A 24,805-nucleotide genomic window follows, 5' to 3' on the forward strand; every position below is an offset into this window, starting at 1 on the left:
TTGCTATGCTTTAAATAGAGTGTTGATTAGGCCAATTTTGAAGAAAACACCCTATGAACTTTTCAAGAAAACACCTAAAAGTATTTGGATGTAAGTGTATCATTTTAAACAATGGCAAAGAAAGTCTTGGCAAATTTGATGCAAAAGCAGATGAAGGTGTTTTTTTAGTCTATGCTATACAAAGTCATGCATATAGAGTCTATAATAAGAGATTGATGATTGTTGAAGAGTCTATGCATGTTGTATTTGATGAAACTAACCCAAAATTGCAAGATCATGTGCCTAAGATTGCAGATGAATAAGATTTAGTGCAGGAAAAGCAAACTGCTGCAGAACGGGAATCTGTTGCAGGAAATCAGTCTGTTGAAAAGGAAATTCAGTCGACTGGAAAAGCTGCAGACAACAACTTACCCAAGGAGTGGATTGAACCCAAGGGATTATAAAAGGACAACATAATTGGTGACATAGAACAGGGAGTATCCACTAAACGCAAGCTTGCATTCTTTCAACATGTTGCATTTGTTTCTCAAATTGAACCTAAGAATGTGAATGATGCATTATGTGATAGTAATTGGGTTGTTGTTATGCAAGATGAACTTAATCAATTCACTAGAAATGATGTGTGGTCTCTTGTTTCTAAAACTGATGCAATGAATGGGATTGGTACAAAATGGGTGTTTAGGAATAAAATGGATGAAAATGGTAACATTGTTAGAAATAAGGCTAGGCTAGTTGCTAAAGGTTATAATCAAGAGGAAGGTATTGATTTTGATGAAAATATACACTTGTAGCTAGGCTAGAAGTTGTGAGATTATTGTTAGCATATGCATGCATGTGTAATTTCAAACTTCCTCAAATGGATGTGAAAAGTGCATTCTTGAATGATTTCTTAAATGAAGAAGTGTATGTATCACAACCCACTGGCTTTGAAGATCACCTCTATCCTAATCATGTTTTTCGAATTGAAAAAGGCTTTATATTGTTTGAAACAATCACCACGACAGTGGTATGAGAGGTTAAGCAACTTTCTTTTATCTAAAGGATATGCTACAGGTGCGGTTGATAAAACACTTTTCATTAGAAAACATGCAAGTGATGTAATACTTGTTCAAGTATATGTACATGATATAATCTTTGGATCAAATAATAACTCCATGTGTGAAGAGTTTGTTGCAGCTATGCAGCGAGAATTTGAGATGTCTATGATGGGTGAGCTAACCTACTTCCTAGGGCTGCAAGTGAAGCAACCAAGCATGGGACATTTTTAAGCCAATCAAAATACTGTTTTGATCTACTGAAAAAGTTCAAAATGGAGGATTATAAAGAGGTTGCCACTCCAATTACTACAAACTACCTTATGGATGCAAATGAAGCTGGAAAACAAGTTGATTCAACCAAATATAGAGGGTCAATTGGTTCCTTGCTATATCTAACTACTAGTAGGCCAAATATACAATTTGGTGTTTGCTTATGTGCTAGGTTTCAATCCAATCCAAACAAATCACACTTCAAAGCTGCAAAAAGGATTCTCAAGTATCTAAAAGGAACAACTAATGTTGGATTATGGTATCCTAATGAATCTAACATTGTTCTTATTGGTTTTTCATATTCTGACTATGCAAGGTGCAAATTGGATAGGAAAGCACAAGTGGTACATGCCATCTACTTGAAATGGAAGGTCTCGTGGGGCATCTTCTTCTTCTTGCAATAATTGGGTTCACCGAACTTGCAATTCATGCCATGGTAGTTCTAGGATTTCAGGCTCACCCCTAATTTGTGATTGTAGAGACATTGCATTGGTGCGCACAGCTAGAACTACAAAGAACTTGGGTAAACAATTTTGGGGTTGTGCGAACTTTAAGGTTTGTTTCTCAGTGTTTGACTTTCAGTTTTGAAATTTATGGTATTTGAATGTGTTTCATGTTGTTTTTTTGTTTTGCAAAGACAACATGAAAATGTGATGAGGTGTAAATTTTTCAAATGGTGCTACTCGTGGAGTAGGTGTTGCAGGTGGTTGACTTGGTGGTGGTTCACTTGGTGTTGGTTGAGTTGGTTGTGGTGTTGCAGTTTTAGTGGGATGTTCTTCACAGCCATGGATAGGAAGTGTTGGACAATTATTCCTTTTGTTCCCAAGTGCGTGACAAACTGAACATCTCTTTCTATGACCACCTGGCCTCATTTGGGTTTTATCTTTCTTCAGTTCCCAAGCTTCCACCCTTCTCTTCTTGGTTGGTCTCTTTGGCAACCTTCTTTTACGTGGTGGTAGGACATCAGGGAAGGCAGTTGTTTCCCATAAAAGGTGACCATTGACAGGCAGAACTATGGAGTTGTATATCTCTTCATATGTTGTATGTCTGAACCAATGGGGAATGTAATCTTCTACCTTTAAGCTGAGGAAGTTCATGGCAGCAATTGCATGGCAACATGGGATCCCACTAATAAGCCATTTCCTATAGTTGCATTCTTGGCTTTCTATGTTAACAGTGTACTTGTCTCCAACTAGTGACACATGCCTAACTTCAAACAATTTTTGACCTGACCAACTGCACCAGGAATAGGACCAAATTGAAAATACTTAAGTAATAATAGGACCACATGAGTGTACCTTGGTATCCAATACTTTGTTTTTTCAAATTCGTTTGACAATCTGGTTCGTATCTTAGGGCAAATTTCACCCTCGTACTTCTACACCTTGGATATGTTTTTAGACCACCTCTTCATAATATATAAACGAATCTCTTCCAACATTGTGATGATTGGCTTGGACCTTGCATCTACAATAACAATGTTGAAGGCTTCACTCATGTTGTTTACAAATGTGTCACACTTGGCTTGCACGGTAAACCTAGACCTGCACCAATATCTGGAGAAACAAATTTGTTAGTTGTTAACAAAAAATGTGATTTAATGTAATAGTGAATATGGATGACTAACCTTGGTGGAATTGTTATTAGGTATTTAAAGGCCTCCTCGTTCACTTCTTTAATACTATGCATTTCTCTTTCCCATGCTCTAGGGTGTGTGCTGGTTGCAGCCTTCCACATCAAGGTTTTCGTTTGCTTGCTTCCAAACTTTTTCTGAAATTATTGTATAGATGGCGCATAAAAATCTCTGTTCAGCGCCAGGCAATAGCTCTTGTATGGTAGGAAGCAATCCCTGTGTATGTACAAGTGTGTTAGTACTAATATTAAAGAATTATAAGTACAATTAACATAAATAAAATGAACATAAATTACCTTTTGTTGGTCGGACATAAATGTGCAGAACCTACATATATCAGGACCTCCTAGGTCCTCAACCAACAACTCCAAGAACCAGCTCCATGTGTCTTTGTTATCAACTTCAACTATTGCATAGGCTATAGGAAGCATATGGTCATTTGCGTCACGACCTACTACAATTAATAGCTCACCCCCATATTGGCCTTTCAAGAAACATTCATCAAGCCGTGTGATGGGTCGACAACTTACAAAACTGTCCTTGCATGCCTTCAGACAAGTGTAAAAGCGCATGAAAATCTTCTTATCATTAACATCTTCCACTTTAACTTTCACTGTGGACTCGGGGTTTGATCTAATCAACTCATGAGCATAATCATAAATCCTTCTATACTGATCTTTAAAAGATCCTTCAACCACCTTTGTTGCCAATTGCTTTGCCCTATGAGCCATAGAAACTATCACCTTTGTATTTCATTTCCTTGCAGCTTTATTACGAATATCCACCAGTTTCAAGTTAGGATTTTCTATTAATATGTTGTCTAAGGTTTGACTCAACCATTTCGAATTCATCAAATTGATACTAAATTCGTTGTTGCACCTATGACGGTCTTGTACTTTTCTCAACTGTCATGTTTGACATGAAACCATAAATCCACAATAAAGGAACCAATCACACTTGCCTGGCGCCCCTAAACATCTCACCCTCACTCTTTCCTTGTCATTTTTCTCAAACTTCAAGTTCCTCCCAGCATGAACAACATATGTTCTTACACCATCAACAAATTGCGCCTTATCCACGAAAGTTGTCCCCACTTCCCACTTATAATCAACCATTGATTTGGGTTTCTTAAATGTCCCAAAAAAACCACAACTGCTAATCTTATCGTGCTCTTTTGACTCCCAACCCTTCTGACAGTCCTCTATCTCTAGTTTTAGCTTCGTCACTACCATCATGAACCCTTTCGTTATTATCATCATTGTCTTCATTATCATGGTTTTGTTCACTTGGACCAACTTCAACTAACTCCAAACCTTCAATAGATTTTTCTTTACCATAATCAACATTTATTTCTAAATCAACTACGCCTTCAGTCCCTCCATTACCACAACCTTAGTCGTACCCATCACTATCTCTTAAAGAGTCTACATCAGAATCAATCCAACTTTCAACTTCAACATCAATATCTATCTCCTTTTCATCATCACCTTCAGCCATATCAACCAACCCAGTCTCAGCTTCTGGATTACCAACACCTACACCCACATCCTCACCTCCATCTTTAGCTTCTGAATTTCCAATACCTACACCCACATCCTTAACTCCTACTTCAGCTTCTGAATTTCCCATACCTGAACGTGCATCCTCAACTCCTACTTCTTCTTCCAAATTTTTAAATCCTTCACCCACATCCTAAGCTACTACTTTTGGTTCCAAATGTCCAATACCTTCACCCACATCCTTAACTAAAATTTCAGGATTAGACCTTCTTAAACTATCAACCATTTCACCTTCCTCCGATCCAATTATAGTGTCTTAGTTCATTACATCTTCACGTGGAGCATACCTTACTACAATCTCAGTACCTACTACATCAAATTCACTAACAACATGGCTGCTTTCACCACTCTCTAAAGGTCTCACAACATCTCCTTCAGATTCCACTATATTATCCTCTACTTGGGCTTCTTCAACTCCATGCACAACAAACATGTGCACATTTTTCCATAATGCCTTGCAATATGAAGCATATTAAGTGCACCCCTGCCATCATCCAAGGGGTGCAACAACATCTCAACACAATAACACAACCCATTTATACTATGATATCCCATTTCCCTAAGAGACCATAATATTTCGAAATAACTCCATCGATCAGGATCGCATGACCAATGAGTAGTTTTCCCACCAACATACTTACACCACTCATTTTTGGCAAAGTAATCACGGTGGTGGACCACAACTTTAAACCTTTCATCAGACTTTGGAAAGACCAAAAAGCAAAAAAAGCCTGCACATTATAAACAATCTTTAAATGGGGAACAAAGACTCAATCTACAACCGAAAAATCGACAACCAACCATGAAACCCACCCCAGAAAGCGACAACATAAACAATTTAAAATGGTGGGTCACCAGCGAAAACAACAAATAATGCACCAGCGAAAACAACAACTACAAATTAAAATAATCCACCAAATGCATAAACAAAACTAACAAAACCCTAAACCAAAACAATAATACAGACCCTACCTCCGCGATGAACAGCTTCAAACCTCCACGAAAAAATCTTCAAAGATTAGCTTCAATCTTTGATGGCAGCAATTGCTCTGAAATCCCCAATTCCATGAAAAATCCCTAAACCCAATTCTACCAATTATAAAACCTAAACTCTGTAATTAAAATTAAATGGACAGCACAGTAAAATAACAGACACGTCATTGAACAATGCTCCACATCACACAAATGAACCACATTAGCCACTATTCCGTTGACTATTTAGCAGAGTTAAGGAAAAGGATTTAATTGAAAGAAATTAACGAAAGGTAGGACCAAATTGAAAACAATTTCAAAAAGTAGGACCAAAGTGAAAAAACTTGACCAAATGACTATTTAAGCCTAATTTATATTACTATTATTACTATTATTATTTTAATAATAATTTCTATTTTATTATTAAAAAAGATAATAAAAATTAATTATATAAAATATATATATATATATATATATATATATATATATATATATATAAGTATGATAAAATATGTACATATACATATTTTATTCTATATTAAACTTTTTTTTTTCAAATCTTCACACCAATGTGAAGAAAGTTTTCAAACATATGTTGTCTTGTTTTTTTCCGTCTTATATAGATTTTCGAAATTTGTTTGTAGATCTGTCGCTTAAATTTTGTCATTAAAACCAAACACAACGTAAATTATAAAATAATAAGTAGGGGTGTCAAAGACCAGCTCAACCTGACTTACTTTTAGGTGAGTTAGAAATTTTGTAACCCGGTGTGACCTACCACGAGTTAGTGGGTTGACAGACTTACGAATTTTTTTCTTTTTTGCAATTTATTTTATATATTTATTGTATTATAATGAGAGTGAATTGACTTAATTTATTTTTTATAATAGTGGAATCAATTCACCTAATTCTCAAAATATTATTATAAAGATAATAGTTAAAGATCAAAGTATCAACATATATAACTTGACAAACAAATTAATTAAACATTCAAACTATTCAAATATTTTTTAGCAACATTCTAGCATTTAAAAATATGAAATTGTGAATCTATATAATTATAAGTAGTAAATAATTACAACAAAAAATTAAAAAAAAAAGTAAAAATATATTGGTGGGTTAAGTGGGATCAACCCACCCTTAACCCGGCTCAAACCCGTTTAGCCTATAGGTTAAGTGAATCGAGTTTAGGTTAACCCACTTTTAGAAAAACTGAATTTTTTGAACCCAACCTGATTCAAACTCGTGGTGAGAAAAGTTAACCTCGATCTCATTTTAATATCTCTAATAAGAAGTAATATAAAATAATATCCATAAATTGATGGAAGCAATTAAAATTTATTTATATTTTCCTCTATCAATTTTTTTTTTCAGTTAAATATCTTTTTATCTTTAATTATCTTGAAAAGTTGTATTTTGTCTTTAAATTAAATATATATCTATTTCGTCTTCGGACTTTTGGATTATGATATAAGTTTCAAGTACTATTATTGTTTGAAATCTTAATTTATTCCAATATATATATTGAGTTGACCCAAAAGCATATCTCGTTTTTACTCAGCAATGTCGCAAAACAGTAATTCATTATCTCATCGGAGTTTCGAAGTCCTACTCATATGTATTAGTCACAAATTCTTGTTTGGAAGAGATTTTATAAACGTGGGAGATGGTGAAGAGAAGGAGATGATAGAAGTTAGAAGATTGCAGATAATAGAGGGAGATGATACAAGTTGAAAGATAGAAATGAAGAGAAAGATGATACAATGTTAACATGTAGTCTTTTTCCAAAAAATGTTAATATTAATCTAACAAAATAGACCAGGTTAAATATTTTAAATAAAATAAATATAAAATTAAAAAAATTAAAAAATTACATCAAATCTCCCCGAATGTTTAGAACAAAATCTTAATTAAAATTTATGAAACATATTCTACATGCCTACGATACATAAACAAAATAAATATATAATTCAATTTAAAAATAACACAAAGTTTAAAAGAAAATTGAAAACGAAAATCATTTTTTTTTGGGTACATTGAAATGGTAATGAGTATTATATTATATATGGAAGATGGTTTTAGAATAAGGTAGGGTCGCTTTCAGCGAAAATGTTGAAGAATGTGCCTCAGGCAACGTGAGACGAGTCTGAACATCAGAACATGTACTGCGTGGAAGCCTACAAATGCTAAGATCAAAAGTCACACTTCACAGTTCCGAGGTAACCCTACGAATCAGTGACAACTTCTTCCCTTTCTTCTTTTGTAAACACAAATGTCATAGCTCCAACGTGAATATTGTCAATATTATTAGGGAAAGTCATTTTTATTCTAAATAAAGTCACGTCACTATTGAAAACAATATGCAAAAGTTGATGTGATGAGAGATGCTAGAAGTAAAAGTTTAAGTTCTGATTTGATTTCAAAAGAAAATATATTCTCATTTCTTTTTATTTTTTCTAATCCAAATTTCATTTTCGTGTATCTCTTATCTTTTCTACTTTTGTTGCTTTTTTACTCCTTCGATCTACACAAAAAGCTAAAAGTTAGAGTGTAAGATAATTAACTTTCATCTAAGTATTATAGGACATCAAATTTTTGACTCGATTTAATGTTAGTGATTTTCTTGAAGGACTTTTTTCTATTAAATATCTACACTTATTGTTTATAAATATTTGTTCAAGCAAAAAGAATAAAAATTTCTATTAACTAGACTATTATGGCTTTCTCTTTACATTTACTCCTTCAATCTCCTAAATTATTAGGTTTTTAAAACCTTCAACCCCATTTAACTTCAATACTTGGTTTTAAATGTTTCTTCTTTATTATACAATTTCTCACCTTTTACCACAATGTTTCTTAGAAGATTAATGATTGCATTAGAAATAGATTTACTAATCCAATCGACATTGAGTTTCCTGGCCCACTTGACATTGGACCTACCACCACACAACCCCCTTAGCCTTAGCCTAATAAAGTATAAGGCTAAAAATATCTTATCCAAAATGATAACCCAATCAACATTGGGCCTACTACCAAAAGTCCCCTTAAGCCTTAGCGTAATAGAGTGTAAGACTAAAATTAGGGGCTAAGTGTTCAAATACATCTAGATACCTTTCCTTAACTTGTGCTAAGCTAGAATTTCAAAATAGAACAAAATATCAAGCTCAAAATGCAAAAAGCCAAGAGCTATTATTATCTCTAGTAAAGTCAAAACTTGAAAAATCTTGGTGTCTTATGATTCTAGCTTGCATACTTGAGTGTTTCATGAGTTTGGAAAATTAGTTCCATCAACCATTGACCCTAATATTCTTTGGTATGTGCATGATTGCTAGGTCTTTTTGATTTGCATGCTCAAATTACTTTCCATAGAGTCTTAATTCCATGCTTTTAAAGTGTTAGTCTTGTTGTTAGTTTTGTTACATTGTTTTCCTTCTTTAGAGTTTAACTTTAAATTACTTTCCATAGAGTCTTCATTCCATGTTTTTTGTTGTGTTAGTCTTGTTGTTAGTTTGTCACATTGTTTTCCTTCTTTAGAGTTTAACTTTCTTGTTTGTTAGTGTTTTTCTTGCTTGTCTTTAGGCTTCTTAGGTTTGTTATTGAAGTTTTCCTTTTCTTGAAATTCTTGAGTATGAATGTCATGACCTATTTCTTCCATTTGAGCTTCATAGTTTTTGAAAATTAAAATCTAGAGGAGTTTACACTCTTTTAGAAGAGCTTGAGTGCTAGCCTAGTATTATTTGCTTGAGAGAGTGATCTAAACACTTGGGGTGGCTGCTATTTTGACCATTTTGGTCTCGAGATTTTGAATTTTCCCACCCATTCTTCTTCTTTGGTCTCGGTTTGAGCTTATTTTATAGGGAACGATGGATTTGAATGACACCATTATGGAAAAGGAATCACCATTGAATTATTCGCTAGCAATGCACAATCCTTGGTGGATCAACACAACCAAGAAACAACCTTGGTGAATTTGATTTAGGAAATGGAAATGACTAGGAAGGAAACCTTTAAAAAAATGAGAGAAGACAAGAGGCAAATTGAGCTTAGAATCTAAGAGCACATTCAAAGGCTAGGCGAAGAGGGGGATCCTTATCTGAGGCATCCTATGGTGGAGGAAGAAGGAGGTGCCACCATGATGATGATGGAAGGCACAACTCTTTACCAAAGAGGGACAACCACCTCTCATCAAAAGTCTCAAGTTCAAAGGACACATTGATCCCAACATCTCCTTGGAGTGGGTGTAAAATATGGACCATGTAAGATCCGAGAAATTTAATTAATTAATTAATTAATTAATTAATAAATGCAGGTATTAGGAACCTTTAATACAATAAATGCTAGCTTGTATAACGTGGAATAGTAATAGCTCAAATGGTTTAGAGTACTTGATTGTGTTGAAAAGATTTGGGTTTGAGTCCTATGGATGCCATTTATGTGTGTTTTTTATTTGTGCGTTATTTGATAATATAATTGTGCATGATGAGTGATACTATAATCCTAGAATTATAGGATTTCATGGTTGTGCAATTGCTTTGAGATTTCATGGTTGTGTGTTTAAACCTTGGCCTATGCAAAATAACTTTCTTTTTGCTAAAATCATTTTTTGCATGAATGTGATCGGCCAGAAACCCTAGCTATTTTGGAGGCAGCTAGGACGGCTGGAAAATAATGCTTGAATTGTCATAGAATACTCCTTAAACCCACTTTAATAGAATTTTCGTTTTGCTACCATTAAGTCAAATTAGAGCGAGCTGGACCACCTAGTGGCTATGTTCTTCCCACCAGGCGACGCGAGCTGGATTACCAGTTCATTGTTTTAGGTGGTTCTTTTTATGCCTATGAGGCTTAAACTGACTATATATGTACAATTGAATGGACTGTTGATGTGATTGAGGCCATATAATTGTTTTATATGAAATTGGTGTAGATTGTGATCTAATTGGAGGTTAGGGTTCATGATGGGATTGGGGATGAATAAAATGTTATATTTGTTTATGATTATGATATGTTTGATAGAAATAATTCTAAATTGAATAAGCATGAACCCTATGTGATGTTTGAACCTTAAAATTATGCTAAAACGCATGCTGGAATTGTTGATTTGGGGTTTAGGATTCGTATAGGTGCAGGAAAATCTAGGCAAAACCCATATTTGTATGCACTGTCTGGTGCCACATGAACTACTGCCAAGTGACACATTAGTGTAGATGGGTATTTTTTTGTTTTGTATTGTGCGTCCTTGGGTGTGTAATTGAAATTATTATGTATAAAAATGTTGAATTGGGCATAGGGGTTTGGAAAGGGAACATAGGCATGTAATGGAATTAAATAAATGCAAGGTTATGTAATGATTGAGATTACCAAAATGCCAAGTAATGTTTATCTTGATTGAAATGTGGTACATTGTCTGTTTAAGGATTGCTATGATGTGTAAATTGTGATAATTGTGTGAGAATCAGTGTGGTATGTTTCATTGGTAAAAGTATGAGGAGAATGGTTTTGGCAAGGTTTAAAAGATGGGTTGAGTTCAACTATGTATTCATGATGTGTATGTGTGTTAAATTGCAATCCATACATGTGTTTACGAATGATAATTATAATTGTGCCAAGCTATTGTGTGTTGTGTGATTAGGGTTCATTAGAACCTGTGCAAAAGTGCCAAAAACCAATAGAATTGCGCTACTGCTATAGCGTCTAGTGACGCGTGACGAGCCACCAAGCAGTAGTGATCCTAAACAGTGGTAGTAGCCACTAGACTTGTGTAGCGCCTGGCAGAAGGGGTTATCCCGCCATGCGGAAGCAAATTGGCAGAGGTCCTGGAAGGCGCGTGGCGGCGTGAAGTGCCTGCTAGTCAGTCTAGAGCGCAAGTTTGCCTAATGATGGAGTGAGTGGCGCTAGACGGTTCTAGGTGGAGAGTTGTACTGCGTGGAGAGTTCTATATAGCTTTGGATGGAGGTCTTGATAAGATACTTTGCTAGGATCTCAGTTACGAGTGCAACTTGTATTGGGGTAACACGTGACCACTCGAGGTTGTAGCCTCGTAGTTTTTGAAGTCTAGTGGAGTGTGCGAGATCATGGCTCATACGGATGGGTTTGGAAGATTACCTTCCTCGGTGTTATCTAACGAGTTTAGTAGTCTTAGGATAAATATAAATTACGGTTTGTATTGTGGAACTCCATTTAGTGTTGGCAGTGACAAATGTATTCCCGCGTGTGACTATTAGGTGGTGACCTGTAGTCGGAGGGACGAGTAGACACTCGTGGCAATAAAGATCGATCAATGTAATCATCAAAGGGTGTAGAATCAAGAGGAGTCCAACGTGAGATTTGGAAGTTGAGGATTAAGGATTAGGGTTCTAACAAGGGTCATGGGTTTGAAATTGTAGTATTAATTTATATTGCCTTTCCTTTTATTTGAGCTCACCCTATATGTGTGTGTTTGGTGATGATCATGTAACTTGTTACATGGAAGCAGATGTTGATGTAGGTGAGCTCGTGGATACTTAGTGCCGGAGAGGGGGCCAACTTGGGGACTTTTTCGTGGATTTTACTTTCTACAGTTACTTTTTTATGAAGTTGTAAATTGGATGTTTTATTTAGTTTTGGATTTGGTTATGTGTGGACAAATTAAATTGAGGTTTTACACATTTTGGTGCATATAATAAATTTTAAATTGCCTACGTTTTGGGAAAGTATTTTATTAATAAATGTTGTTTATTAATATTTTTATAAATTTTAATTTTAAATAAGTAATTTCCAGCTAGGACGTTACAAACCAAATTTTTCTTATGTATTTAATTGGAAATCAAGAGCAAGTTGATTTAGTGGTAATAGGATTTGAGGATCATGCTAAAATTTGTGGCATAAAGTTAGTAAGAACAATGATCAAGGGCCACCTGCGGCTTCTTGGAGAGGCATTAAAACTATTATGCTTGCTAGATTTTGTCTTTCTTACTATAGGAAGGAACTGTTTTTCGAGCTCCAAAGGCTTCACCAAGGTCGAATATGTGTGAATAAGTACTTTAAAGAATTATAGTCTTAAAGGCTTGGGGTTGGAATAGAAGAAACTAACAGAGAAAATAAATAGGTTTGTGAACGATATTAGGAGAGGCATACAAGACCAACTAGAGTTGTATGAGTGCTCCACTCTAGAAAATGTTTGACAACTTGCTTGAAAGATTGAAAATCAATTAAAAAGAAAAAGTGGGGCAAAGAAAAGTTACTCACCCAACCACAACTATAGTCACTCAAGGAAGGCAAAAAGATAAAGGGAAACATGATAAATCTCCTTCTAAGTCTCACCAAGAACCAACAAATAAGTCACTACGTGATCACACTCACCATTCCACTTAAATGTTTTAAGTGTTTAAGGTATAAGAAAATTTCTTTGAATTTCCGAACCAAGAGAACCATGAGCTTTAACAAGAGTAAAATGATGTAGAGATTGAACATTCATCTCCCCCTTTTCCTTCAAAAGAAGAATCTTCTTCCTCTAATGAAACTAAAACTTGTGAGGGAGGCCATATGGTAGTGAGGCGCATGATATGACGAGTTCAAAAGGAACTTTAGTCCACTCAAAGAGAAAACATTTTTCAAAAAAAGTGTTGCATTATCAAAATGGTTTGCTATTTAATTATTGATGGTGGAAGTAGTGCAAATGTGGCTAGCAGTGTTAGCACAAATTGTTTCATGATTTGGTGCTTGAATATTTGATGAAGATGTATGAAGCCATTGCATTGGAATGTGTTGTAACCATGATAAAGTGATGAAGGAGTGAAGACTTGATGATTCATGTGTTGATCAAGCTTGAAGTGTGTGCTGAATTTGAGGTTCACTAAAGAACACAAAGTTTAGGGTCTAGTTGGTGTCTTTTAACCTGTTGAATTAGTTTTTAACAGGTTAAATGGTTTACTACAATAGTTTATTTCTTACATATTCAATCTGTTGATTTATTTTTTAATTGGCTGATTTCACTTAAGTGAAATCAATAGATTGAATGAAAAAGCAATGTATTGAATTTGTTAACAGATTGACTATATTTTCTGTTTTTCTAGAGAAAGAAGACTTATCATTTTGAGCACCAAATCATAATGAATTATTTGGAAAAATCTCTCTCTAGATCATACATAAGTGCAGCCTTTGAGGATTGATCTTTGATATTTCTTGGAGCAATTTCTCTTGTTTTAGGAACTCGGAGAAAGAGGTTTTGATGGTCATGGAGAGCCTTCATTCAGGTTTGAACTTTCTCAAGTTTCTAAGCATTACCTAGTGGTTTTCCAGGTCTACAAGTGTGATCTGATTGTGCTTGTTGAGATTGTTGTGGGATTCAAGAGTCTTGGTTTTTAATTTTGCTTATTTTGAAAGTGTAATCTTGTGGATTGTAAAAACCTTTTGAAATAGTGCAAGTCGGGCTTGGGTTGCCTTGGAAAACTACATGTAGTTAAGATTTGAGTGAAACAGTATAAAAACTTTGTGTCCTTATGCTTATCTATATCCCTTCTCCTTTGATTTGTGCTTTAAAGTTTTAAGAATTGTGATTTATACAATCTTTTAACTACTCTTGTGTGTTCTAGAATGATCTGAAGCTTGGTTCATATTTGTATTGCTTATTTGAATCAATCTTGATAAGTCTTTCATGTTGTTTTTGGTTTAAACTATTGTTAATTGTTTAATGAAATTAGCCTATTGTCCCTATTTTTAATCGATGAAAAATGTGCAGTCCATTAGCAATTGCATCTTCATTTTGTGGTTGATCTGATTCAATTTAAAGGTGTTTTAAGCTTTCAAAATTAATCAAAGTTTCTAATAAGCCAATTCAACCCCACCTCTTGGCATATTACCCATTTGAATACTCATAAGCACAAGGTTGGTGGAAAAGGTTAGCCTTGAAACCATTCCTCATGTTAAGCCCTACAAGCTTACTTGGATAAGTGGGGAGGGAGAAATAAATGTCAATAAATAAGTTCTAATTAACTTCTCTATAGGAGGTTACAAAGATGAGGTCCTATGTGATGTTGTTCCCATGGAAGCCACACATATCTTACTAAGCCAATTTGATAAACACACTTTACTAAGCCACACATATCTTACATAGGTGTTTGATGAAGATTAATGAAGATCCACTTGAAGATTAAGTTTTACTGTGTTAAATATGAAAATAACATGTTAAATGTAATGTGTTAGTTTTATATCTTGTTGGTAGGCTATATGACATAGGTTAGATGTTTTGTGTGCCTTAGTGTGTTCCTTTTAATATGTTAAAATTGGTTTTAAAAGGTTAAAAGGCTTGTTGTACATAGTTTCTGGTATGAATGCATTCAGTCAGTTGAATTTTTTTTCAATCGATTGCTTTCACATAAGTCAAGTGAAATCAGCTGACTGTACGAAAAATTCAATCGACTATTTTCACTTAAACTAGACTATATAAGCTGTGTTTTCACGAGCAGAGATGCGAATCTGAGTTTTTGTGCATGAAACTTTGTCATTCTTCTTTGGAAAGCTCTCTTTCTCTGCAATACACAACTGCAACTCGTGTTTTGAAGATCTTGGTTGATCTTGGAGGCATTTTGGCTATTGAGTAGCTTGAAGACCACATGTATGGTTGGCTAGGGACAACCACCATTAGGTTTGGATGTTCTTGTGCCTCTAGTTGGTTTGCCTTATGTGATTTTAGGTCTGTAAATGTGATTTTTGCAGGGTGTGTGTCTAGATTTTTGTGTGAGTCAAAAATCTTGTGCGTTTTGTTGTTCATAAGTGTAATCTTGGTGTGTGATTTGTAAAACTTTTGAATATAGTGGAAACTAGGCTCAGGTTGTCTTGGTAAACTAGATGTAGCTCTGTGATTGAGTGAACTAGTATAAAAATAGTTGTGCATTTCTCTTTCCCTCATCTCACTCACTTTGAAACTCTTTAAAAACTCAAGAAAACCAAGCAATTTGATTTTTGGTGTGATTTAATGCATTCTTGTGTAATCTAAGGTTATATACTTGTTAAAAACATTGATTGAAACAAGTCTTGTATGTAAAAGATTGTTGTTTGATTTGAATTTGCAAATTCTGCATTCTGCGTAAATCTCCAGTATTTTAGCCGACTGATTTGTCTTTTTAATCGGTTGTTTTATAGCTTCAAGAACAAATTAATCTGTTGTTTTATATTTTAATCAACTGAAAGTGTACTGGTCTGCAACATTTACATCCAAACTTTCCAGTCTATTAGATAAAATTGAAAAGAGGTTTAAGGTTTTCAAAAAGTTTTATACAGCCAATTCAACCCCCTCCCCCCTTGGCTAAAATCACCATTTCAAAACTAACTGTTGGAAGGAGTGCTCAAGGGTGGAGATAAAAGGGGAGATCAATTGTGGTGCAAGGAAGGATTCTAGGAGCAATTTTGGAGCGGGAATTCCAGGTTCTAAGAGCTATGATTACATTTTATGTTTGAATTATATAATTGTGAATTATATGCATGATTATTCACATTTTTTTTTTTTGGATTTCATTGAGTTTCTGGAAAATTCCAAAAACCGCCTAGCAGACCTTTTAAGTCGCCAGGCGACGCATGTTGAAATTACCTAGTTTTTGGGTTTAGTTTCAACCGTCTGGCGGTGATGAACTGTCATCAGGAGATGTGCATTGGGGTACACTATTTTGAGTTTTAAGGCTTTTCTAGGAATTTTAGGGATCGTTGGGGTCTCTAGACCATGGCTAACTATGTGAGATATAAATTGTGTAATGTGAACTCGTTATTAAGGCAATTCCATGAGTAGGTATCTTTTCATGAAAATCGTTGTTTTTCGTATTTTCGTGTAGCAGGGACCGTCAGGCGCTGGTTTTATATCGCCAGGCGCTGGTTTTATATCTCTAGGTGCCAAGTTCCTAGCTTCTGAGCGCCACCAATTTTTCTAGTATGCATAGTTTTCGTAAAACAAAATTTTCTGTTTCGTTAATCGTCTGATTTAGCTGAAATTTTGATAGTGGGTTCATAACATGTTGCTTTTTAGTTTGTACAATGTGATCTTAATTTGGAAGTCTGTAGTTGGAGATATATGATACGCATGATTGCTAGTTTAGAAGTCTTTAAAATGCATGAATAATCTCTTGATAATTTCAAGTAACTACTAATGTGAATGCATGTGTATCATTATAAAGGAAATTGTTGCATAAGAGGTGTTAAGTGCTATGTTAATTTGCATTGGTGCATTTCATGTGCTTAAGTTGTTAGAGTGCTACTACTTTATATTTGATATGAGCATGTATTATTCATAACTTGAAATTGAATGCTAGCATGGATTTAAATGGTGGAGTATATATATGAATATATAGGGATTGATGCATGTGTTATATGGTGCATTCTATTAATAATTGAGTATGACTAGATAAGTGTGGTTGATGTTTCGGATTGCTGGTGGATTGTTTGGGTTCATTGAGAACCAGTTCCAAAATGCCAAACACCAGTAGCAGTGACACTACTAGTATGGCACCTAGCGGCACAGGGTGAGCCGCCAAGCGATAGGGAAAAATAGGGAAGCACTAGGCGTGTGGTGCTTGATGGCAGGATTGGTTCCGCTAGGCAGAAATGGTCTAGCAGAGGTACTGTAAGGCACGTGGCGCCTGTAAGCGTGAGGTGATCGGCAGGCGATCCGGAACCAGTTTTCACTAAGTGGTTCCAAGTGCTGAATTGGACTATGAGGAGGATCCTACACGGCTTTGGATGGAGGTCTTGATTTGATGCTTTGTTTGGGGCCCAATTACGAGTGTAACTTGTATTGGGGTAACACGTGGCCACTCGAGGTTATAACCTGGTGGTTTTGGAAGTCCAATGGAGTGTGCGAGATCGTGGCTCGTACGGATGGGTTCCGTAAGATTGCCTTCCTTAGAGATATCCAACGGGGTTTACTAGTATTTGGACAAATACGAATTGTGGTTCGTATTAGGGATCTCCACTTGGTGTTGCGGATTGTGGTCGTGACAAGATTATTCCCACGTGTGGACTATAGGTGGTGGCCTATAGTTGGAGGGGCGAGTAGACACTCATGGCAGCAAGGATCGATCAATGTAATCATCAAAGGGTGTAGAATCAAGAGGTGTCCAAGGGAAGATGTGAATGTTGAGTTTGACGGGTGGGGTGTCATTAGAGTTATGGGTTTGAAATTATTAAGCTATCATGTATGGTATTTCTTTTTATTTGAGCTCATTCTATCTATGTGTGTTTGGCGATGATCATATAACTCGTTACATTGGAGCAAATGTTGATGCAGGTGAACACTTGGATACTTAGAGCCGGAGTGGAGCTAACATGGGAGTTTTTACATGGAAATATTTTTTTATGTATTATTTTTGTAATCAGTACTATGAATCATTTTATATTTGTAAATGTTGAACGTATTTCTGAATTTTATATATTGGTACTTATATACTAAAGTTTTAATTTTGTTCCCGCGTTGTTTTTGAAAGTGCTTCATTAATAAATGTAGTTTATTAATATTTCTATTATTTTAATCTTAAATAAGTAATATCCAGCTAGGATGTTACAACACATGCTTAAGGAGAATAAAAATGTTTAGAAAGGCAATTTCTTCACCTTCTTTTGATTTAGTTTTATGTTGACTATCCTAAAGTTGATTTATGTTAACTTGACTTTTGTTGTCTTGTTGACCTTAGTTGACATGACTTGACATGTTGACTATTTTAGTTTTTTTTTGTAGGAATAAGTTAGACCCAACTTGGAGGAGGATAACACTACTTAGAATAAGGGAGAGGGTACACTTGGCACCACAATTCTAGGAGTCTTTTTTAGAGAGTAAGTTTGACCTTCTATTGTACAAGGTCAAAGGTGCAACACATGAAGGCATGGAGACCAAGCTAGGGTGTTCTCCTTTCCATGAAATATCCTTTAGATCTAGTTTCTAGAAGCCTGGTTTTGTTTCATTGCACCTTTTTCCTTAACATTGTGTTTTTGCAAAGAGACCCATTCCACCATTTATAAAAGGGGCTCTTCTAGACCTATAAAAAGGGTTGAACTTTGTTGAAGTAAATTTACTCTCTTTGTTTGACCTTGTGAGGTGCTCTCTTAGGAGTGTCATCACTAGTGGTCCCCCTACCATTTTCTTGTCTTCCATCTTTTATCATCTTTCTTCTCTTTATGTTCATTTCAGTTCACTCATGTTATGTATTTGTGTTCTTATTTTGGTTTCCTTGTTAAGTGAAACTCTCTTCTTCTCTTGAGCTCTTAGAAGTGAACCTTCACCTCTAAATAACATTGGTTATCTTAGTGCCCAATGGGGTTCTTCTTAGAGCTTTCTTAATCACCACAACCCCATATGTTCTTAATGCTAAATTGGGTATTTATCATCTTTCATTGGTGATGTTAACTCAACCACAAAATCAGTTAACACTTGGGCTTTGATACCAACCAATTCATCATTAAAGCCCACAAGATCTATTTTCTAGAACATTTGTCTGATGGGCAAATATGTTTTTACCAGAATTTTAAAGTTTTGAAATAATACCTTAACTGTATGGTTGTAAACACCAACCCCATATAGCTTTTCTCCAGGTTTTTCTATGGAACCATTGGTTCTTATAATGTTTTACTACCAAATTGGATTTGTTTGTGTTCATCGTTTAGTTCCTAAACTAGAACCAAGCTGACTACTCTATCAATTACACATAAATACTCTAAGATAGGTCTGTCCTTCAAAGGTTCACATAAGATAGGTGGATGGGCCAATATCTCCTTAAGCATCTAAAACATGCTCTCACATTCTTCCGTCCACACAAATCTATCAATCTTCTTTAGGCACTAGGAATAAGAAAAACCCTTATCCCTTGCCATCAACAAAAATCTTGATATTGAGGCCAAAAGCTTTGTTAATTGTGTAAGTATTGAAATGGATAATTTAGCCAAGAAAGGGTTGGGGGTTGAATTGACTTTATACTGGTTCACTCAATAATTGAGCTACATCCAATTTATCAGGATAAGGTGAGCCTGATCATGCAATATATCAAAGGTTTTACACAATTCCTCCAAGATTACACTTTTGAATAAAGAAAAAACACTAAGATTCTTGAATCCCACAAGAATCTTAACCCCAACACTGTAAGAATTCCACTTACAGACTTGGAATCACACTAGGAACGACACAAAACCACAAGAATAACAAAACCTGGTGGAGGCTCTCCCTAGCCAACGAAACACGTATTCTTCTAGCTTCCACCAAGCAAACAATGTTTCCAAGATCTTTGATCAACAACTTCACACTATGTAATATAGAGAGAGAGTTTCCAATTTCGCATCACTATTTTTTGCGCTTAGAAATCTAAAGTTATATCTCATCTCTCTTAAAACAAGCTTATATAGCTTGGTCATAAGTGAATTCAACAGGTTGATTTGTCTGTACAATTTGTTGATTTCACTTGACTTAAGTGAAATCAGTCGATTGAATAACAATTCAACTGATTGAATACATTCATTCCAAATTACATGCATCAAGCCTTTTAACCTGTTAAAAACCTTTTTTAACAAATTTAAAAGGGCACACCCAAGACAAAACGACACCTAACCTATGTCATATAGTCTACGAATACAATACCAACAACAAGCTTCATGATCTTCAAGTCAATTCCAGATTCAGCAGATCTCTAGCTTAATCATCAATGCATCTTCATTAATTCTTCATCAACCACATATATCTCATGCACTTGCTTCATCAAATCCATGCACCAAGGTCAATTGTGCTAACAAATCCTTATTTAAGTCCTCAAAGTCAATACACATATACCATTTCCAGCTACTTTTCTTCACTATTAGGATGTTTACCAGCCACTAAGGGTACTAAATCTCCCTAATGTGTTCAACTTTAGATATCCTTGCTACTTCTTACAAGATAAAGTTTCACTTTTCTTCTCCAAATTTTCTCCGTGGTTGTATGATTAGCTTGGCTTTCAGATTGATCACCAACTGACGACACATTATGTCAGGATTTAATCCTTTCATGTCCTTATGTAGTCAAGCAAATGAATTGACACTTCTTTTTGATATTCTCCTCCAAACTCCTTCCAATTCTAACCATTTTAGTCGCTTCTCTTCAAACACTATTCATTGTTAGTATCTTCTTTTGTTTTTCATCTTCCCTCTTAACATTTGGAAAAAGTTTTGAAACCAATTCACCCTTCCTTATAGTTTAACAAAACAATCCTTATTTTTTTAACAATTGCATGAAAAAAATTGATTTTTGAAAGATACTCAAAATAAAGATCCTTATTTCAAAATGAACTTAGAAAATTAAACCTTTACTTTAGTCCTACTATAAATAGAATTCCTCTCTTTTATGGTGAAAATTATTTTTTTTGGAAAGTTAGAATGGAAATCTTTCTTAATAAAGGAGTTTGGAAGGTTGTGATAAGTGGTCCCTTTATTCTTATGCATATGTCCACTAGCAATGTGCAGGAACAAAAAATATTTCTTCCATGGGCAACTACTGATGAAACTACAAAAGCACGATATGATGTAAAGGAAAGGGACATCATCACTTCAACTCTCACTCTTGATGAGTTCTACAAGATTTCAATATGCAAAACTGCAAGGGAAATGTAGGAAGTCGTGGAGGTGACTCATAAAGGAACTGATGAAATCGAGAGAGCTAGGAAGAATACTCTAATACAAGAGTATGAGATATTTAGAATTCTACCATAGAAAAGCATTTATGATATGCAAAAAAGATTCACCCATTTTGTGAATCAATTAGTGGCCCTAGGTAAGAAATTCAAAACTAAAGAACTAAATATTAAAATTCTTAAGAGTTTGAACAAATTTTGGAAACCAAAGGTCATTCTCTCACCCTCTCAACTTTGATGGTATAATATATTGTAGTAGAGAGCATATTTGATGATCCAAAACATAAAGTACATGTGAAATTTATAGAGTTTTATATCCATCACATGGTAGTTGTCATAATAAATTGTTGCCAATTAGATGGGATTACATTATTAAAATTTACGCAACAATTATAAAATTGATTGACAAATGTACCACATCTATAAAACCAATTGATCCGTGAACATCTCATATTATCTCACATATCATATATTTTGGAAAATTTCTAACATGATACACAGGTAAACATTTTGTAATATGTAAACATATTTGATTTTTAATACCGAAACACCAATATTTTTATGAATTATTATATTAACATATATATATATATATATATATATATATATATATATATATATATATATATATATCAAGTCACTTAAAGATCCTTTATTAAACTTTTTTTTTTACCTTCTTCCATTTTAATTCAAACATTTTAATTTTATACATTTTCTTTCTTTCTTTATTTGCATTTCTTCACTTATTTCTTTTAATCCATACAAGGTGTAAATGTAACGTCCCATTTAATTATTTAACGAAATTAAAAGAAACGTCACATGATAAAAGTATAGTAGCGTAGTCTTGGGGTTCCAAACACAACCCCTACAAAGCGACCGGGCACACCACGATGCCAAAGGAAAACTGAATACAAATCTAACAATGAATGTAGAGTAGGAATGCATAAAGAGATACATGGGCCATAGCCCTAAAGTAACCACGAAGAAAACTCCAGCCCTAATGGCTAAGAAGCGGAATCCCCATTTCCTTGTTGACCACGAGAACTTCGCCCATCTGCTCCCATCAATCAAATTGATGATCATCGCAAGAAGAACAGTCACATACAATACAACCATACAAACAAACGGGTAAGCTAGAGCTAACGCATATACATCATACAATCAAATACATTATCATCATCTCATATCCATGTAACAGTCAAGCATGTTATGACTCTTCATTCAATACACTACGACTCGACTCGACTCATCCGGATATATATATATAACTTGGTCGGATTCAGCGTATGCCTGCACTTGTAGTGGATACCTCTGCTCATCCCCGAGCTGCTCGATCCTGAGCTATGTAGTACAAGTGTTATGTTGAATCAAATTTCCCTCACCACAAGGTTAGCCTTTACTGGATTTCAGGCCTCCTGCTACTCTCACCACAGGAGTCAGTCCGCTCTAGGTGAGACTAACTGGCTCCTTAGAGAGTCAGGATGCAACCTTACCTTGAATCCTTACCTAGTTATACAGATGGGGCACCACCATGGACACCCACTAACAGGGGCCATGGAATTACGTCCCGACCACTGAAGCGTAGCCCCGGAGGTCTCACCTAGAGACCCCAAGGAATTACACGCTGACACGGACCAACATTCATAAAAGTAGGAGAACATTAAAAATCATGTTTACAATTCTATATCAATCCCTGAGATTTATTCCTTATACGCATCACATTTTGAATCTATACATCTGGTCATCACCACCCCATGAGTCTAGGGTCTCATCTCATATCAATACCATGTTCCTTTAGTTCCAAACCACTCATTCCTTTCACATGCCAATATCATACCCAACCCGTCATACACAATTCACGAATCATGCCAAGCATACATAACATCCCATTATATACATATTTCTCATTATACCATTCATTTCTAAACCAATACTAACCATCCAGGAACAACCAAACATCCAAAAAGCACCCTGCCTCGCCCAGCCCCTCGCTCAGGGCTGAAGGATCTCGCTCAGGCGAGACGCACTCGCTCAGGCGAGTCCCTCTTCGCCTAGGCGAGGGCTCAAGAAAGGGGCAGGAGCACACGTGGGATCTCGCTTAGGCGAGACCCCTCTCGCCTGAGCGAGTGGTTCGCTCGCTCAAACTGTTGAGTAGGTCGCCTGGGCGACTTTTCGCGAAAAAAAGGTCTGGGCGAGCCTCCTCCAGACTCGCCTGGGCAAGTCCGACTCACCTGGGCGAGATTATCAGTTCTCGCCCTGGTTTCACCTGCAACAGATTCATCATCCAGCCCAACAAAACACACAAAACAGCCCTCACATCCAGAACAATGATTTAATCCATGCAAACAGTTCGCAAACTCAAGGAACGACAGGAAACAAACAACCTAGCTCAAACCCTGACTTCCCGTACCTGGAAAAAGACTAACAGTTTGGTTTTTGGGCACGAACAGAGTCCACAGTAGCTCCTAGAGTAGTTTAGCGAGCTGGAAACAAAATAATATTGTGAAACGAAGCTACCTAGTACGATCCCAAATGGAAATCCGAAATAACAGTGCTAACAAAAGAGGTCTGGGGTGGAAACAACTTACGCGGGGCGGAACTAGCTTGAACAAGCGCGGCGGAGACCAAAGATTGAACCCTAGCGGAGGTGATTGCGGCTGCTCAAAGGGTTTGGGAGATCTGTTTCAGCAAAGTGAGAGTGAGTGTGGAATTACGGCAGACCTAAGGACTTTATACTTTGGGCTGGCCTTAGACCCATTTACAAGGGCAGCCCACCAACTTTAGGGCAGAAATAAAATGGGGCCTTACATTCTCCCCAACAACAAAATTTTCGACCTCGAAAATAAAGACTCACCAGGTAAACAAGTGTGGGTGTGATTTTCTCATGTCCTCCTCTAACTCCCAAGTCGAGTCACCCATTTTCCGATCCCAGATGACTTTGACAAGACTGACGGTCTTTTCACGACGTTCCTCAACCTTGCTATCCTCAAGAGCGATGGGTGGTACTTCCACTGTGATATCTTCCCTGATCTGTATATCCTCAGCCTCCAACACGTGGACCGGATCAAATACATACTTCCTCAGCTGTGACACATGAAACACTGAATGAAGGTTCGCCAACTGCGGGGGCAAAGCTATCTCATAGGCCACTGGCCCGATTCTCCTCGTGATCTGATATGGGCCAAGAAACTTGGGCGAAAGCTTCCTTGAGCGGAGAGCCCTTCCCACGCCCGTGGTTCGGGTTACCCTCAAGAACACATGATCTCCCGTTGTAAATTCCAAAGGCCTCCTCCTACGATCTGCATAGGCCTTCTGCCTACTCTGCAAAGCCAACATCCTATTTCTCACCATCCTCACCTTCTCGGTGGTCTGCTTTAACAACTCTGGTCCAACCAACACTGCTTCTCCATCCTGATACCAGCAAAGAGGAGTCCTACACCTCCTGCCGTAAAGAGCCTCGTATGGCGCCATGCCAATGCTCGCATGAAAACTGTTGTTGTAGGTGAACTCAATCAAAGGCAATACCTCATCCCAAGCTCCCAGGTGGTCCAATATGCAAGTTCTCAACAAATCTTCTAATGACTGGATCGTCCTCTCAGACTGACCATCGGTTTGAGGGTGATAAGCTGAACTCATTGTGAGCTTGCTACCCATAGCACCTTGCAGCGTCTGCCAAAACCGGGATGTGAACCGTGGGTCTCTGTCGGAAACTATGCTCGAGGG

The 24,805-nt window shown here is 36.2% G+C and overlaps 1 protein-coding gene across 1 annotated transcript; it reads right to left on the reverse strand.

Moving 5' to 3' along the window:
• Positions 1-1,918: 1,918 nt before the first annotated feature.
• LOC114165438 lies at positions 1,919-4,172 on the reverse strand. Its single transcript, XM_028050063.1, has 5 exons — positions 3,924-4,172; positions 3,237-3,683; positions 2,935-3,077; positions 2,768-2,863; positions 1,919-2,543 (listed from the first exon to the last, which is right to left on the reverse strand). The coding sequence occupies exons 1-5, from the start codon at positions 4,170-4,172 to the stop codon at positions 1,919-1,921; spliced, it is 1,560 nt and encodes a 519-aa protein (XP_027905864.1).
• Positions 4,173-24,805: the final 20,633 nt, after the last annotated feature.

The sequence above is a fragment of the Vigna unguiculata genome, chromosome 10 (assembly GCF_004118075.2).
Source record: "Vigna unguiculata cultivar IT97K-499-35 chromosome 10, ASM411807v1, whole genome shotgun sequence".
Classification (NCBI taxonomy): domain Eukaryota; kingdom Viridiplantae; phylum Streptophyta; class Magnoliopsida; order Fabales; family Fabaceae; genus Vigna; species Vigna unguiculata.